The 19,666-nt window shown below is 45.4% G+C and overlaps 1 protein-coding gene across 2 annotated transcripts in view; it reads left to right on the top strand.

Moving 5' to 3' along the window:
• The window catches only part of COQ7 (coenzyme Q7, hydroxylase), a 48,790-nt gene that overhangs the window by 9,628 nt on the left and 19,496 nt on the right, over window positions 1-19,666 (top strand). For both annotated transcript variants that reach the window (XM_063934408.1, XM_063934407.1), the window contains exon 2: window positions 8,198-8,397. In XM_063934408.1, coding sequence (XP_063790478.1) covers window positions 8,198-8,397 — 200 coding nt within the window. The remainder of the gene's footprint in view (window positions 1-8,197; window positions 8,398-19,666) is intronic.

Genomic DNA, 19,666 nt, shown 5'->3' with positions numbered 1-19,666 from the left:
CAGTAGCATACTACAGCGCTCAGCTAGATACGGTAGCGCGATCCCTCCCCACATGCTTGCGAAGCGTTGCTGCGATAGCATTGCTAGTAACGAAAAGCGAAGATGTAGTGCTAGGTCACAACCTCACAATTCATACACCACATGCAGTGTCAGCCTTGCTAAATTCTGCCCAAACCAGGCACGTCTCATCAGCGCGGTTTACAAGATGGGAATTGGCACTAATGGCCCCCGTAAACATCACCATAAGGAGATGCAGTGCATTAAATCCTGCAACATATCTCCCAGGTGTGCCTGGACAGGCACAAAGGGTGGAGGATGAGAGTGGTGGGGAAGGAGAATTTAATACAAAGGAGGACACACATGATTGTATGGAATATTTGACCCAAAATTTTACCGCAAGGCCTGACATCAGTGACAACCCACTGGAAGATGTAGATCTTACCTTCTACACGGATGGTAGTTTTCACAGACAGTCGGACTCGGGAGACTTGTGTACTGGATACGCAGTCGTAGACGACCAAGGCACCATAGAAGCTGAACTGCTAGGCCCACCTCACTCAGCCCAGGTTGCTGAACTGGTCGCCCTAACCAGAGCATGTGAATTGGCTAAGGGCAAATCAGCCAATATCTACACCGACTCTAGATACGCCTTCGGGGTAGTCCATGATTTCGGAGCCCTATGGCGCCTCAGAAACTTCATGACGGCAGCTGGTACACCGGTAGCGCATGCAGCCCACATCAAAAGGCTTCTAACAGCGATACAGGAACCCGACAGAGTGGCTGTTATCAAGTGTAAAGCACACACATATAGCCAGGACCCAGTATCACTTGGTAACAGCCGAGCAGACGAAGCAGCTAAGTTAGCAGCTGGTACCCCCAGACAAACAGACACCACACAACTGATGGTATTTAATACCATCAACACACAGAAGTTGTGTGAAATGCAAAATTTGTGTTCCACACAGGAAAAGGCAGTCTGGAAGGCAAAGGGATATGGCCAGGAGTCCTCAGGACTCTGGACGGATGGACAAGGTAAACCAGTGGCCCCCAGAGCATATCTTCCATGTTTAGCTGAGGCAGCACACGGGCTGACTCATCTGGGCAAGGAGGGAATGTGCAAGTTGGTAAGAGCATATTGGTGCGCCCCAGGATTTTCATCTCATGCGAGTAAGAGAGCAATGTCATGCCTTACCTGTTTGAGAAAGAATATCGGAAAGGCAATACCAACAGAACCATCTCATATCCCACCTACAGGCGGCCTTTTTCAGGTAATACAGATTGACTTTATCCAATTACCCCCTTGTCGAAATTTGAAATATGTACTTGTTTGTATAGATGTATTCTCAAATTGGGTCGAAGCATTTCCTGCGGCCACAAACACCGCTATGTTTACTGCTAAGAAAATTGTGCAGGAATTTGTATGTAGATATGGTATCCCTAGAATAATCGAAAGTGATAGGGGTACCCATTTTACAGGTGATGTCTTTCAAGGAATGTGTAAGTTGATGGGAATTGATAGCAAGCTGCACACTCCATACCGTCCACAGGCGAGTGCGAAGGTGGAAAGAGTGAACAGCACTATTAAAAATAAACTGAGCAAAGTTATGGCAGAAACAGGATTGACATGGCCAGAAGCTTTACCCATTGTACTGTACAGCATCAGAACCACTCCCAGGTCCCCTCTTAATCTGTCTCCCTTTGAAATCTTGTTTGGTCGACAACCGCATGTTATGATTAACCCTCAGGATGATTTGAAGTGTAACAATGAAGTGACTGTAAAGTACCTGGTTAACATGAGTAAACAGTTAAGGAATCAAAATGATAATTTGAAGTTGGTGATTCCTGATTTACCAGATAGTAATTGTCATGACATTGAACCTAGGGATTATGTAATGATACGGAATTTTCTACGTTCAGGTTGCCTTATTGACAGATGGGAAGGACCATACCAAGTCTTATTGACTAGCACTACAGCATTGAAGGTTGCCGAGAGAGAGACTTGGGTTCATTCGTCCCACTGTAAGAAGGTTGCTGATCCAGAGAGGTCCCGTGATAAGGAACAGACGGTAGAGGAAGTTGTATCACTGGAGTGTCTGTTCCAGGAGGACTGAGGCGGCACCTGAGCATCGGAAAATCATAAGATCAAAAGTAGTTGTCGATTCCCTGTTCCCTTTTATTGTTTTTCTCCACTTCCCATCCCCTCTCCCTCAAATTATTTCCCCCCCCCTTCTCATTCTTCTCCGTTTCCTCCTATAAGATGGACTTGCCCCAAGAGACTGTGATCCGGATTTTCCTGTTGACCATGATGTTGACCAGAGCAGTCTGTTCCGGCGAGAGTACCATGGAGGTCGAGAGAGGTTCTGGAATGGGTTCTGATGACAAAGATGGAGGCGTAGTTTTCCAAGAACAACTTAACCAACAAGTAAAGGCGAGTATCAGAAAACGATCCGATAGCATTGACAATAGAAGGAATTGTGAAGGATTGTTAGCTGAAGAAAACTGTATCTGTAGGCTCTGTGACAATGTAGTTGAGGATGGGTGCATCAAGAAATGTCAGTCCAGTTTTAATATCCACATGGACCGGCATCCCTTGAGTGACTATCACTCCTTAGTGGGTAGTGTGTTAAATCAAACAGATTGCTGGGTATGCTCTCAAGTACCTCAAGGTCATAGCAAATCAGGACTAGTACCATTTCCTTTAACGGTAGGGGAGGTACTTGAGTTAAAGGGTGGGAGACCGGTGGACAGGAGGTTTAATATCTCCAGTCCTCCTAGTTTGAAGCTCCACCAATATCATGTGGATAGATCCCTAATATGTTTTAACATTACCAATCCCCGAAAGCCGGGAAATTGGGAAGTGTCATGGAGTAACCAAACCATGACCTTTTCATATAGAGCAGATAGAATGCCGACAGATACAGAGCTTATACGCCACATAGCCAGTAGAGAAAAATCTTTCCGATATAGGTATACCCTAGGAAGTAGGATTACGAGAGTTGGAGAAGTATCACCAGGATACTGTGCACATATCGTACAAACTGATACGTGTACTAGACAGATGGGAGAATTAGGGGTAGGAGATTTCACATGGAGGATGTGTAATATGGTTATGTCCTACTCCGTCCCATATGTTCTCCCCGATGATGCATATTTCATATGCGGGAGGAAGGCGTATAAGTGGCTTGCCCCAAACTCTGAAGGATTGTGTTATATTGGAAAAGTACTGCCTGAGGTAATGACTGTATCACATGCCAAAATGAAAGATATACACCGTGGTGCCCAAGCTCCTTATACTCACACCCACTACGAGCACGTAATTAAAAGGCAACTGACAGAAAGGACAGAGCATTCGGCCTCTGACATGATCCATGAATCCACCGGGATTCAGGTTCTACTTGCGTTAGATTTCACTCGCACCGCTAGAGGAGTGCTGAACTATAGATATATCTCTGCGCTTGCAAATTTGTTAGACAATATCACAGAAATGTATGATGACACGTTTAGGTATACTGGAAGAGAACTTCAAGCTTATAAAACAGAACTGGTTCAGCATAGAATGGTTCTTAATTATCTCACGGCAGTAACAGGTGGATATTGTGTCACACTGGCAACGCAGTACGGCGTGAAATGCTGCACATATATTACTAATAGCACCGAGGACCCGGTCGAGGTCATAGACCAAAAGATGGATGATATTCTCCAATTAAAGTGGGAATTTCGCAGGAGACACAATCTCACCCTTGCTGCTGTGGGTAATGAGCTGACTGGTTGGGTGTCATGGTTGAACCCGCGAAATTGGTTCTCTGGTTTAGGAGAATGGGCTCAAGGAGTCATAATGGATGTAGGGAAGTTTCTCCTATGTATCTTAGGTGTTGTCATATCGATTGGCTTGATATTTAGATGCGGTCAGGCTTTAACGAAGTGCAAACGTAGTACCAGGGTAATGAGTCTAAGGAGTGAGGAAATTGTAATTCCAATGGATTTGATTTATGACCCAACTGTAGAAACAATGATGTGATGAAAATGCGATTATACGGTCCGTTTCTTTCACCTGTTTTTCCGGTTTTTCCAAGGTAAAAAGACCCACTTTTGACGAGGAATTTGATGATCCTGTATACAGACAACTGATGGATTAAAGAAGAAGTTTTGACAACCTTATACACAGATATTTGATGAACTATGCCATAGACCCCCAGTTTCCCTAGAAATTTTAAAATTACGCTAGCCCAACACTTTTGTAAGTCTATGGACATTGACAAAGCTTTTTGCCCACACCCTTTGGCAAAAGCCCAAAGAAGACTGCATTCAACAGACACCGAACAAGACTTCAACCGACAAATGTTCATTAACCTGACATAGAATACCACTGCATTTACCATAAGTGTTCTTTATCTTCATCTCTACAACCTTCAGGTAATGACACACATAGTCGATAGGGAATACAGGCACAGATATCAGCAATCACATATTCCCCCATTCATGTATCATCAACTAAAATGTGCTCCCCCATTTTGTTGCAACCAAAATCCGAAAAGAGCTCGGTAAAGTTTGACAGCCCATCCACAGACCCGTACCGCGGGATAAGAAGGAATTCAAATGTATACTTCGCAATACCTCGAAGCTTGATTTAAAACACGTACGGCACGATGATACATGACCCCCCCAAACATGGATTCATACACACATGCTTCTGCTATCTCAATAGGTCCTACCCTTTTCCTACCTTCTCTCTCCTCCCCTACCCAACCATGGAAATGTATTTACACCTGACATATATTTTTCTCGTTTTGAAATGTTTTAGGAAGTGGCAGTTATTGTTGACTGCCAAAGGGTGGACTGTCAAAGTCAGAAAAATATCACTATGCACACTGCCATATTTGCATCTCATGCGAGTGCCTGTTGCACGTTCATGAGCCCTGCCGTGCGTGCGCATACTCGCCGTTGCGGGCACCCGCAGGCACACGGTGTGCGCATTTACGGTAAAGTTTATGTGCGTCTAGCGGGCGACTCGTTCATAACATATTTTAACTGTATAACGTATTTTGTAGATCATGGTCCCTTTGATAGATTCTGAAAGTTTAGTTAATATAGCATGTTCATGGACAAAGAGATCCCTCTTTGTTTGATACAAAGGGTCAGACAGGGATTATACAGTGCTGTTTAGTATCCATCGGAAGAGTATTTAATTAGCAATATTCCGGTGTTGGTTTGAAGCAGATTAATCGCTCGTGCGAATAGTTATGGACATAAGAAGTTTATGTCCATTTACTATTATTTGCACTTACTTATCCATGCGGCGGGAAACCTAGTTTCCCACCCACCTGAGCAGTTGGAAGTAGACACAGCCCACCTGTATGAATCAACCTATGACCTTTTGTTATAATGCGAAGACAAATTCCTGTGTCCAATGAACAATGAGATTGTAGGGACCATTGAATGGTATTGTTTGTGGGGCATAAATAGACAAGCCGATCATATCCAGCTCACTCTCTTCAACGGTTCTCATTGCTGATAATCGGGAGCTGGATATCGAGGCGCATGCGATCGTTCCCCTTGTGCGTAAGTCTTCTCCGCAATCATATTGTCTTTGTTATTGTGAGCCATATCTCTCTCTCTCTCTCTCTCTCTCTCTCTCTTCTCTTTCTCTCGTTTCTCTTATATAGTTATTGTACTGATATTGTATTTCATGTGTAGTTATCTGGTTAGGTAGTCTATGTTATATTGGTAGTGTATGACTTGTATTGTATTATTCTTTTGCAAGTATAACATTCACATAAGGCGTTAGACCCTAAGCCCAGTATTTGTGTATTTCTTATAGTGTTAAGTATTCTTAGAGCGTCGGTGACGCTAGAACAGCTGTTGAGTTAATAAGGTTACACTGTGTTGCATCTACACTCTATCATTTCACTAAGGTTTTCCTGTATAATACATTGTTCATGGTTTACACATAAAGGTTTAACATTGTGAGCGTTAGCGCCGCTGGTGATCTCCTCGTGGTCCCGAGCATTCGCTACGCTATAGCGAACCATTACGTTAGTCGGCAGCCAATAGCGTGCCTGTCTGTGATCTCTTGGCCGTGAGCGAACGTGACGCTTGAGCGTCTCGACTACGGCTAAGCGATCGTACGCAACGTGCGTACCCTTACGGTATTCCATACGTCAATAGCGTACAGTGTTCTTAGACCTCTTAAAGGGTTTTAAGTAAGATAAATATTTAGCTTTAACAACATATCACACCGTGGGGTAAATTTACTAAGATGGGAGTTCTATTTAAGATGGGATGTTGCCTATAGCAACCAATCAGATTTCAGGTATTCTAGAAGGTGCTAGATAAATGAGAAGTATAATCTGATTGGTCGCTATTAAATAGAACTCCCGTCTTAGTAAATTTACCCCTGTGTGTACACAGCTGAAGAGTTATATACTTACAGATAAATCCTTTGGGTTTGCTTTGCAGATTTAACCTATGAAAAGACCAAAATTATAAACATACATTTAACAAGTTTACACTGTGCCACAGCTCTTTATCATGTGTTCATTTATATAGCCCAGTGGTTCTCAACCTCGGTCCTCAAGTACCCCCAGCAGTTCATGTTTTCCAGGTCTCCTCACAGGACTGCAAGTGAAATAATTTGCTCCACCTGTGGGTCTTTTATAATGTGTCAGTGAGTAATGAATACACTTGTTCAACTACTAGGTGACCTGGAAAACATGAACTGTCGGTGGTACTTGAGGACCGAGGTTGAGAACCACTGATGTAGCCTACGATGCTCTAACACTGTACACAAGCATTGCAGTGTACATTGGTGTACGAAAATCTGATCAGTGCCTTGTAGCCCATTAGTAACTGTAGCATACAGTTTGCTTAATAAAAAACATATTCACTTCTTTACTTTATTAAAGTGGCAATCATTTACAAGGCAAAACCATGCCTTGCAAATGATTGCCACTTTTTTTTTTTTAAAGTCTGAGATTGGCCGGCATCCCGCAACCTGCAGCAAACTCTGACCCTATTACATATGCCTATTAAAGAACTTTTTTTTTTTTTAAATGAATAATTTTATAGCCAGAAGAAATCTGGATTTAAAACACTGCTACCGTGTAGTTGTCGTCGCTTCTTATTGTTGGTCTATATTTTAATGTTTCTCCACTGTTTGAGCAGGAAATGAAATCAAACCTATTTTGTATATATGAAATACAAATCCCCAAGGAAGGGGAAGGACAAAAGAAACCAGGAATAATTCAAGGTGCACTCTACCCAACTGACAATTTTGAATATAATTTAACGAGAGTGTATATCCACAGCAATAGTAGCAAATATCGGTTTAAATGCCCATGACCTAAATTATTGCCTGAAATTATTTTTCTTGTGGGACTGAATATGTCCTTTATTAATAGAGCGAAATATTAAAATCAAAAGAAAAAGATGTGATAGAAAATAAACATAATGTGAATAAAGATTTAAAAACAAAGCTAATGTGTTATTCCCTTTATGTACTTCCTTATAATTATTTCAAATGTACATAACCATGCATATACTTATACAGCACTGTATCAGTGCTAAATTAATTGATATGAAATATGTACATTTGAAATAATTATAAGGAAGTACATAAAGGGAATAACACATTAGCTTTGCTTTTAAATCTTTATTCACATTATGTTTATTTTCTATCACATCTTTGATTTTAATATTTCGCTCTATTAATAAAGGACAAATTCAGTCCCACAAGAAAAATAATTTCAGGCAATAATTTAGGTCATTGGCATTTAAACCGATATTTGCTACTATTGCTGTGGATATACACTCTCGTTAAATTATATTCAAAATTGTCAGTTGGGTAGAGTGCACCTTGAATTATACCTGGTTTCTTTTGTCCTTCCCCTTCCTTGGGGATTTGTATTTCATATCCTTATTTAAACCAGGTGGTAGCACCTTTTGGAGCCTTCAACCCTTCTGTTTCTCACATACATGTGTGAACCCCCAAAACCAGGGTTTGAATGGATAGAATGAAAGGCACCCCAACTTTGTAACGCAAACTATCATTAATTAATCTCGGTGCGGGTTACCCTCCAGTACTTGGTAGGAGCTTTTTGCTTGACCAGCACTGGAACTTCTTGATCTATTTTGTATATAGTGTATCCCAAAAACAAAACAATAACGTTTAACTGTTCCTCGTTTCTGCTCTTATTAACAGGCCGCAAGGGACAGTGCTGCTACCAGGTGCGCGGTGTTCCGGTCAGGCTCTGCAGCTCACTGGGGTATGCCGATAATGAAGACAAAGCTCTGCTGGATCGTATAATACGAGTAGACCACGCTGGGGAATATGGAGCAAATCGGATTTATGCTGGACAGATGGCCGTATTGGGAAGGTCATCAGTAGGACCCATCATTCAGGTTATTATGTATACATTTATGATTTGTTTTTAATGTTCCTTAACTATGTTTTCTCAGAGGTGTCTGAAAACTGCATGCCTGTGGCATAAGGGACAATGAAACGTAATCATAATCTCTGCTTATTCTTCTTGACCTCTCTGCTGCTTTTGACACTGTGGACCACCCTCTCCTTCTGTAAATCCTTCACTCTCTTGATTTGCGTAATACTGCCCTCTCCTGGCTGTTCTCCTACTTCCCTGATCGTTCCTTCTCTGTCTCCTCTCATGACACTACCTCCCCCCCACTTCCACTAACTGTTGGTGTCCCCCAAGGCTCTGTTCTTGGTCCTCTCCTTTTCTCTCTCTATACGTCCTCTTTAAGTGAGCTCATTAGTTCTTTTAACTTCCAATATCACCTCTATGCTGATGACTCTCAAATCTACTTTTCCTCCCCTGATCTCTCCCTGGCTCTCCTCACTCGTACCTCCAACTGTCTCTCTGCTATATCTACCTGGATGTCCCAGCGCTTTCTTAAACTCAACATGTCTAAGACTGAGCTGATCATCTTCCAACCCTCCCGCACATCCTCACCTCCCACAATCTCATTATCCATTGATGGCACGACTATCTCCTCTAACCCCCAAGTACGCTGTCTTGGCGTAATCCTTGACTCCTCCCTCTCCTTCAAATCACACATTCAGCACCTCTCACAAACCTGTCATTTTCATCTCAAAAACATTTCCAGGATCAGACCTTTTCTCACCCAGGATGCCACTAAGATCATTATTCACTCACTGATTATTTCCAGACTGGATTACTGTAATCTCCTAACTGGCCTCCCTGACAATTACCTCTCTCCACTCCAATCTATCCTCAATGCTGCTGCCCGGCTCATCTTCCTCACCAAACGCACTACGTCCACCTCCCCACTCCTACAAGCCCTTCACTGGCTTCCCTTCCCCTTCAGAATCCAATTCAAACTTCTCACTCTCACTTACAAAGCTCTCACCCACTCCTCTCCCATTTACATCTCTGACCTTACCTCCCTTTACTCTCCCACCCGTCCTCTTCGCTCTGCTAATGCACGCCGACTCTCCTGTCTTCTGATTACTTCCTCCCACTCCTATCTCCAAATTTTTCACGTGCTGCTCCCTTTCTCTGGAATTCTTTACCTCTCCCCCTCAGACTCTCCAGCTCTCTACAGAACTTCAAACGGGCTCTTAAGACCCACTTCTTTACCAAACCCAGCCAAATGTCATCCTAACCCCCTGTCCCATGCTCTGTCTACCCCATCTGTGTCATCCTTGTCTGTCTGCCCCTCCCCTTTAGAATGTAAGCTCTCACGAGTAGGGCCCTCTTCCCTCATGTGCTTATCTTTTTCTTACGTTAATAATCCCCAACTGCCCGGGGGGTCGTGGCCTAGCAGGACATGGAGTAGCAGCTCGGCGTGAGTGTTCTGCGCTCTCATTCATCCGATTTATAATATCCTGTGGGGTCCCTCCGAGCCCAATCTACCTCGTCTGGTGGGGGCAGGAGCCGAGCCGCCGTGGAGCTATTGCGGGCTGCCGGACGGGTGCTGACCGCGGAGGATTTGAGCGCCGCGTCTCCTCTCCCCTGGCCTCCTAAGATGGCGCCGTAACTTCCGGTCCCGGCTCTCCAGCGCGCCCTTACAGTGTACGCCGCGCAGGAACCGTTCTCTCACTGGGAACTGCTGTATAAGCCTGCCGGAGCCTGGACACCACTCTCCCACACTAACCCAGCGCTGCTGTGAGCTGTAACACCCGCGACCCCCCCTCTCCTGTGCTGCCTGTGTGCAACAGGACCTGGGGCTGGCTTGGGGCCCTATATGAACTAGGGGTCGTGCTCCTTCTTTCTGGGTCCCTGTTGTACGCTCTCCTGGATCTGCTCTGGACTGTTATATGTTCTTATGAGGGGCTGTGATTATATCCTCCTGCTTTGAGTGTGTGCATACATTTATATCATTCTGGGCTCTACAATTTCTGTGCTGCTGACTGGTCTTCACTGAGCTACCGATCCTGATTTACTCTAATATATCTAAAAATGGTGAGGAATCACCACAAATCTGCTGCAGCCCGGCTTGCCCGGTACTCGCATACCCCTGGAAGGCATGCAGCGTAGCCGGCTGGGGGTGGGGAAACCCCTCCACCGGTGTCCCCCAGTCAATCATCCTCCTCTGGTGATACTTCTGATGATGTGCTGCAAAAAGTGTTGGAAGCCCTGGCGGCTAGCGAATCCCGTCTCTCTGACAAGATCGGCCAGGTACAGGCTAACCTGACCATAATCCATCACGATATCCAAAAGATTAGAGAACGGGTCGGAGAAGTCGAGACCCGAACATCCACACTGGAGGATAAGATCTCTCTGCTTAGCTCCCGAGTTACTGCCATTGATGGTTAGCTGTCCGATATAAAAGGCAAGATGCTAGATATGGAAGGCAGACTGAGGAGGAATAATGTCCGCTTTGTGAGGCTCCCGGAGAAGGAGGAGGGCAATGCCCCGGAGCAGTTAGTTGAATCTTGGCTGAAAAATTATTTTGGGGCTGACTCCTTTACGCCTTTCTTCACAGTTGAACGGGCTCACAGAATCCCTTTCAGGCCGCTGCCGCCAGGTGCGCCACTGCGCACACTTATAGCGAAATTTCTCCATTACCGGGATCGGGATGCTGTTCTATCTCTGGCGCGCACCAAGGGTCCCCTGTTGTGGAATGGCTCCAAAATTTCCGTGTTTCCTGACTTTGCGCTGGAGGTGCAAAAGTACCGTGCACAATTTGTTCCGATTAAAAGACGCCTCAGGGAACTTAATCTACAGTATGCAATGCTTTTTCCTTCTAGGCTAAGGGTGGTGGCGGACGGAGAAACAAAATTCTTTGCTACACCTCGGGACGCTGCCCTGTGGCTGGATCGATGGGCCCCGGCCAGGCGGGCGCTTGCTGATGATCCTTAATGCCTGATATGTTCTTACGTTTAGGCTGGTACTTCTTGCTGATATCTGCGTTGCAGTATGTTACCCGGATAATACTACATTGCCTCTGCTAATGTTTTATTTTTTCACTTCACTGGTGTTTATATTTAGGGCTCGGGGTGGGGTCTCCTCACTTTTTTTGGGTGAGGGTGGGGGACCTACGCCTTTTGTCTTTGGGTCATTTTATTCATTGCCCTTTTATGTTGTTATAGTTTGTTTTTTCTTTGTTAAAGGGGAACAGGTATGCCTCAGTTCGGGTGGGTATACAGGGAGGGAGGGCAGGACGGGAGGTATTGTATTTTGTTTGTTTGTTTTGTTTTTTTCTTTTCTTGCATGTGTTGCAGACGCTATGGGTTCATTGATCTTTTCAACTTCATCTAGTGTTGGTGCTGTTGGCCTGTCGGGGATACGCGGGACCGATCATATATTTTGTTTTGTCTTGACTTATGGCCTCTAATCAACTTATATTTCTATCCATGAATGTCCGGGGGCTGAACAATAAAGTCAAACGTTCACTAGTGCTCCGTCACTTTAAACAATATGGTGCAGATATTATTTGCCTCATGGAGACCCATCTGGTGGGGGCAAAAGTCCTGGCTCTTAAGAAACCATGGGTGGGCTGGGCTTACCACTCCACCCGTACGTCGCATTCACGGGGTGTGTCAATTCTAGTTAGAAGATCGGTCCCGTTTGTCCTTGATCAGGTCCAATTGGACCAGTGGGGCAGATATTTTTCTAAAATGTCAAGTTTATTCTATGTCTTTGCTTATCCTGGCAGTTTATATACCGCCCCCTTATTCCCCGGAGGTTCTCAGAAAGGCAGCCGAGTTTATCACGTTATATCCAAATGTTGCCATAGTTTGTCTTGGTGACTTTAATAACGTCATCGACCATGCTCTAGATAGAACTAGACAGTCCCCTGATGCTACGGTGGTGCGCAGGAGGGACTTTGCGCTGTTGGTGGACAGTCTGGGCTTGGTCGATGCGTGGAGGGTCCGTCATCCTGGTATATGACAGTATACATGCTTCTCTCCTACCTACTTATCCTTCTCCAGGATAGATTTGGCCCTCACCTCTAAAGGCTTGCTGCCAAGGTTGGTTGATGTTCAGTATGCTACTAGGGGCATATCAGATCATTCCCCGGTAATTCTCTGTTTAGACATGGGAGATGTTAGGGGGGCACGGTTTTGGAGGTTTAATTCCTTTTGGCTGACTCAGATGGGCACCGGTGCGGAGTTGGTGGAGATGTGGGAGGCCTTTTTGCTGGAAAATCAGAGCTCAGTGTCTGACACAGTTTTATGGGATGCCTTCAAGGCATATGTCCGTGGCACCCTGATCAAAACAGTGGCTGGCTTGAAATTTGGTTATGCCCAGGGTGAGCGTGACCTTGAGGCAGGATGTAGGAGGCTGGAGCTGCAGTATATGGCTGATGGTCTTGACACTACGAGGGAGAGGTGGTTGCTTGCGCAGGCTGAGTGGCGTGATTGTTTGGCTGATAAGGCTAAGTACCGTCTACTTTATGCTCACCACACGTACTATGCAACGGGTGATAGGCCTGGTAGCTTTATGGCAACATTGGCGGGTGCGGACAGGGCATCTAATACGGTGCCTGCAATTTGTACAAATGACAATGTGACTCATTTTAATACTCCCGATATCGTGGGGGACTTTGTAGATTACTATAGACGGCTGTATAGTTCTAGGCTTACTCACACTGAGACGGAAATAGAGATGTACTTAGCTGATATTCCATTACCCACGCTGTCCCAGGACGCTATAACGTTTTTGGACTCCCCCTTAACGCTGACTGAGGTGGAATCCGCTGTTAACTCTTTTCCTGGAGGGAAGGCCCCGTGTCTTGATGGAATGCCCCTGGAACTTTGTAAAAAGCACTTACCTTTTTATGGCCCTAAACTCCTTGATATATATAATAATTTATTTGCGCAGGGGAGGCTGCCTGACTCTATGGCTGAGGCCCTAATTATAGTTCTCCTTAAGCCGGATAAAGACCCAACACGGGTCGAATCTTATCGTCCGATTTCCTTGTTAACAACTGACGTTAAGATTTTAGCTAAAATACTAGCGACAAGGCTTAGCGCTGTGATTCTACAATTGATACATGAGGACCAATCAGGGTTCATGCCGGGCCTGTCCACTTTACCTAATCTACTTAGACTCTATACGCATCTCCAGGCCCCTCACGAGGGGGTCCTGCTCCTCAGCTGTAGTTTCCCTAGATGCTGCTAAGGCGTTTGATTCTGTGGAGTGGGGCTTCTTGAGGGGGACGCTGGACCGATTTGGTATTGGACCTATTTTTAAAAAGTGGGTCCAACTGCTTTATTATGCACCCCAGGCTAGGGTTTCTGTTAACGGCCACATATCCTCCACTTTCTCTCTACAGAGAGGGACGAGACAGGGTTGCCCGTTGTCCCCGATCCTATTTGCTCTGGCCTGTATTGTTAGATCCTCCTCGCGGGTGGCGGGCTTCCGGTTGGGTGGCAGGACAGACAAAATTGCTCTTTATGCAGACGATATTCTGTTGTTTGTACCTGATTACTTTACCACTATGCCTCATATTTTGGAAGTAATTGACACTTTTGGGGGATTCTCTGGTTTGTCCATTAACTGGGACAAGTCCTGTGTCCTTCCGCTTAGAGGCCTTTGTCCTGTCTGCCCTCCCGGGGACCTGCCGCTTCGCTGGGTGGACTCCTTTAAATACCTGGGGATATGGGTTACCAACCGGTCCTTGCAATTTATTGATCTGAATATACGCCCACAAATGGACTATCTATGGTCTCGTGTCAGGGTGTGGAGTAAACTGCCACTTACTGTTACGGGTAGGATAAACCTAATTAAAATGGTCGTATTACCTAAAATGCTGTATGTCCTCCAACATTCCCCTGTCTATCTCCCCCAGAGATTATTTGGTATCGTAGGGGTCAATTCAATTCGGCAACTTATGAATAGCGCCGGGAATTAGCTCCTGACGCTATTCAATTCAGCTCCAGTTAAGTCGGCGATGTCCCGTTCTCGCCGACTAAACAGGTTGAATTGTCGGGAGAACGGGCATTCTCCGACTTAACTCCCCGGCGCGAAGCTGATTCCCGACACAATTAGCCTCGCGCCGGCCGCGAGGCAGCACTTTTGTCGGGTTTCTTCTCTCATCCCCCGGGGATGAGAGAAGAATTCCCGACAATTGCGGGAAACTAGCAGCTGAATTGAATAGCGTCGGGAGCTAATTCCCGGCGCTATTCATAAATTGCAGAATTGAATTGACCCCATAGATGGTCTCTTGTCCTCACTGGTTTGGTCCAACCGTAGAGCTCGGATTAAACTAGATACCCTAACTAGACCTCGGGACTCAGGGGGTCTGGCCCTCCCTAAACTTAGATTCTATTACTTAGCGGCTCAGTTATTCCATCTAATTCCTTGGGTCTCCGACTCGTCTGGGGATTTATTAATCTCTACTGTATTACTAGCATCTAAAATCAATTTGTCACCCCTCCAGCTCCTACTTAGTGACAATGTTGCACTCCTTAAGATGCCATTGGTTAAACAAGCGATTATGGTGTGGAAGCAGATACATTCTATGTTGGGGGGGAGGGATGGGATCCTGACACCCCATTGATGCACACTCATGCTCTCACTCATTTCACGTCCCTACAAATGGGATCGGTGTGGGGATGCTGGGGTGTTTGTTCCCTCAATCAATTGTACTCCTCGGGCACGTTTATTTCTTTTGGACAAATGCAGACTGAGTTTAATATACCCGCATCCTTTTATTATAGATATATTCAGCTTCGCCATGCCTGCGCGTCTCAGTTTAGTGCTGCTCCACCTCTCCTTCGGAAGTCACCGGTTCACCTGCTCCTGACTGATACTCTAGGCTCCGGGACTGTTTCTGCTCTCTACTCCGCTCTGCTCGGTGCCCATCACTCTGACAGTCTCTCACACCTTAAATCTAAATGGGAGGCTGATTTGGGACCGGTCTCCCTAGATGTATGGGAGGAGGCCTTGGGGACTTCACGTACCGCTACCACCTTGGCTCGTTTTCAACAGATACACTTGTTTATATTACACCGAGTCTACATTACTCCCACCCGTCTTGTCAACATAGGGGGACGGAGTGACTCTAGGTGCCCGAAGTGCGCCTCTCTGGACGGTACCTTCTGGCATCTATTGTGGGCCTGTCCGGTGGTGCAGGACTTTTGGCAGGCGGTGATACGGAAAATAGCCTGTACGGGAATCCCCTTTGACGTGTTTACCCCCCTTGTGTGTATCCTTGGGGTCATAGATGAGGAGATATTGGATGCTCATTATAGAAGATATATTCTTAATTTATGTGCTTTGGCCAAAGTATTGATAGCACGCTCCTGGATGGCGACTGCGGGCCCTGACATTAATAAATGGACCCTGTTAGTGAACTCGGTTGTGTCCCATGAAAAGTTTGTTTACATTTCTAGGAAAGCCCCGGATAAATGTTATAAGATATTGGATAGGTGGTTATCGTCCCCACTATACCAGTGTACCCGAGCTACTGCCTCGAATTGATATCTGGTCACTTCATGTACCACCATTGTATGAACAAATGAAAAGAAGTCACGACACTCGTTATGTATAACTTGTAGCTGTTTGCAACTTTATTCATGTTCTGTTGATGCATACAACATTCGTTGTTGTTTTTTTTTCTCTGTGTACACATGGTGCATACCTTTTTATTCAATGTTATGGTTTGTCTGTTTGTCTGGAAAAATCAATAAAAACTTATTGAATTTAAAAAAAATAATAATCCTCAACTGCCCAAATCCCGCAGTTTTTTGGCCACCTTGGAATTTATCTCTATGTCGTCTACTGGTGTAGTTATGCTTAGTTACCCTGTACTTGTCCTATATTGTCTTCAACTGTAAGTCACTGTTTTCCTGTTTTGATTATGTGCATATGTACTCTGTAATTGGGCGCTGCGGAACCCTTGTGGCGCCATATAAATAAAGGATAATAATAATAATCATAGGCATTGTGTGGTCATCAGCACCATGTTCTCAGTAGTATTTATTTCTTCATATGTCAATCCAGATACATGGCAATGACAATTAGGATACATGTACAGGTTGAGTATCCCTTATCCAGAATTCAAAATCACACAATTTTGGTTCTCCTACTGAGATAATAACATATGTGTGTATCTATCTATCTATCTCTATCTATCTATCTATCTATCTATCTATCTATCTATCTATCTATCTATCTAATATATCTATATCTATATATACACATAATATATATATATATATATATATATATATATATATATATATATATATATATATATATATATAATATAATATAATATAATATAATATATCTATCATTATCTCAGTAGGGGACCCAAAAATGTGAGATTTTGAATTTTGGATAAGGGATACTCAACCTGTATTAAAGAATAATCCTAATATAAATATTTTAATTCATTGTTAGTGCAGATTAGGGTCACTGCACATATATAGACGTGGATATATTATAACACTGTATCTCTAGATTCACAATTATCCTGTTAAACCTTATGCAGGCCATACATCTATAGTCCTATTCCCCGTTCTCCGATGATCAGGAATCTGCGTGCGCAGTACAGCATATTAAAAATCTCTGACTTGCCGATTACAGTCATTTTTGGGTCAGGATTGTTGAATGGAGGATTTCCACCATGTTGGATTTCCCTGATCCTTCAGTCCAGGCATTGGCAGAACAGGTAATTACCCCCATAGTTGCCAGGGGTGGTCTTCTGGTTACCGGCGGTCGGGCTCCCGGCGCTCAGTATACCGGCGCCGGGAGCCCGACAGCCGGCATACCGACACTTATTTTCCCTCGTGGGGGTCCACGACCCCCATAGAGGGAGAATAAAATAGTGTGGCGCGCGTAGCGCGCCTCCGTGCCCGTAGCGTGGCGAGCGCAGCGAGCCCGCAAGGGGCTCATTTGCCCTCGCCACACTGTCGGTAAGCCGGCGGTCGGGCTCCCGGCGCCGGTATGCTGGTCGCCGGGAGCCCGACCGCCGGCCAGCCGTAGTGAACCCGTTGCCAGATATATGGGCACCTTAAGCTTAATCAGATGTGCCTGGTGGAGATAGGCTCTCATTTATGTTTGTGTATATCAGCAGACTTAAACAGAATATGTTTTTCTCTATCATCCTAGTGGATGCTGGGGTTCCTGAAAGGACCATGGGGAATAGCGGCTCCGCAGGAGACAGGGCACAAAAAGTAAAGCTTTTCCAGATCAGGTGGTGTGCACTGGCTCCTCCCCCTATGACCCTCCTCCAGACTCCAGTTAGATTTTTGTGCCCGGCCGAGAAGGGTGCAATCTAGGTGGCTCTCCTAAAGAGCTGCTTAGAAAAAGTTTAGCTTAGGTTTTTTATTTTACAGTGAGTCCTGCTGGCAACAGGATCACTGCAACGAGGGACTGAGGGGAGAAGAAGTGAACTCACCTGCGTGCAGGATGGATTGGCTTCTTGGCTACTGGACATCAGCTCCAGAGGGACGATCACAGGTACAGCCTGGATGGTCACCGGAGCCGCGCCGCCGGCCCCCTTGCAGATGCTGAAGTCAGAAGAGGTCCAGAATCGGCGGCTGAAGACTCCTGCAGTCTTCTAAAGGTAGCGCACAGCACTGCAGCTGTGCGCCATTTTCCTCTCAGCACACTTCACACGCAGTCACTGAGGGTGCAGGGCGCTGGGGGGGGGCGCCCTGGGAGGCAAATGTAACCTATATAAAGGCTAAAAATACCTCACATATAGCCCCCAGAGGCTATATGGAGATATTTAACCCCTGCCTGGATTCACTAAATAGCGGGAGACGAGCCCGCCGGAAAAGGGGCGGGGCCTATCTCCTCAGCACACGGCGCCATTTCCTCTCACAGCTCCGCTGGTCAGGACGGCTCCCAGGTCTCTCCCCTGCACTGCACTACAGAAACAGGGTAAAACAGAGAGGGGGGGCAAATTTATGGCGATATTTTGATATATATAAAGCAGCTATAAGGGAGCACTTATTATAAGGCTATCCCTGTTTATATATAGCGCTTTTGGTGTGTGCTGGCAAACTCTCCCTCTGTCTCCCCAAAGGGCTAGTGGGTCCTGTCTTCGTTAGGAGCATTCCCTGTGTGTCTGCTGTGTGTCGGTACGTGTGTGTCGACATGTATGAGGACGATATTGGTGTGGAGGCGGAGCAATTGCCAAATATGAGGATGTCACCCCCTAGGGAGTCGACACCAGAATGGATGCCTTTATTTATGGAACTACGGGATAGTGTCAACACGCTAAAGCAGTCGTTTGACGACATGAGACGGCCGGACAATCAATTAGTGCCTGTCCAGGCGACTCAAACACCGTCAGGGGCTGTGAAACGCCCTTTGCCTCAGTCGGTCGACACAGACCCAGACACAGGCACTGACTCCAGTGGTGACGGTGACGAATCAACCGTATTTTCCAGTAGGACCACACGTTATATGATTTTGGCAATGAAGGAGGCGTTACATTTAGCTGATACTACAGGTACCACTAAACAGGGTATTATGTGGGGTGTGAAAAAACTACCTATAGTTTTTCCTGAATCAGAAAAATTAAATGACGTGTGTAATGAAGCGTGGGTTGCCCCTGATAAAAAGCTGATAATTTCAAAGAAATTATTGGCATTATACCCTTTCCCGCCAGAGGTTAGGGAGCGCTGGGAAACACCTCCTAGGGTGGACAAGGCGCTAACACGCTTATCTAAACAAGTGGCGTTACCCTCTCCTGAGACGGCCGCACTTAAAGATCCATCAGATAGGAGGATGGAAAATATCCAAAAAAGTATATACACACATGCAGGTGTTATACTACGACCAGCTATAGCGACTGCCTGGATGTGCAGTGCTGGGGTAGTTTGGTCAGAGTCCCTGATTGAAAATATTGATACCCTGGACAGGGACAATATTTTACTGTCGTTAGAACAAATAAAGGATGCATTTCTTTATATGCGTGATGCACAGAGGGATATCTGCACACTGGCATCACGGGTAAGTGCTATGTCCATTTCGGCCAGAAGAGCTTTATGGACGCGACAGTGGACAGGCGATGCGGATTCAAAACGACATATGGAAGTTTTGCCGTATAAAGGGGAGGAGTTATTTGGAGTCGGTCTATCAGATTTGGTGGCCACGGCTACAGCCGGGAAATCCACCTTTCTACCTCAAGTCACTCCCCAACAGAAAAAGGCACCGACTTTTCAACCGCAGCCCTTTCGTTCCTTTAAAAATAAGAGAGCAAAGGGCTATTCATATCTGCC

Source organism: Pseudophryne corroboree, chromosome 7 (assembly GCF_028390025.1).
Source record: "Pseudophryne corroboree isolate aPseCor3 chromosome 7, aPseCor3.hap2, whole genome shotgun sequence".
In the NCBI taxonomy this organism is placed as follows: Eukaryota; Metazoa; Chordata; class Amphibia; order Anura; family Myobatrachidae; genus Pseudophryne; species Pseudophryne corroboree.
Note: the sequence above shows the minus strand (reverse complement) of the source record. Positions and strands in the feature narration are given on the sequence as shown.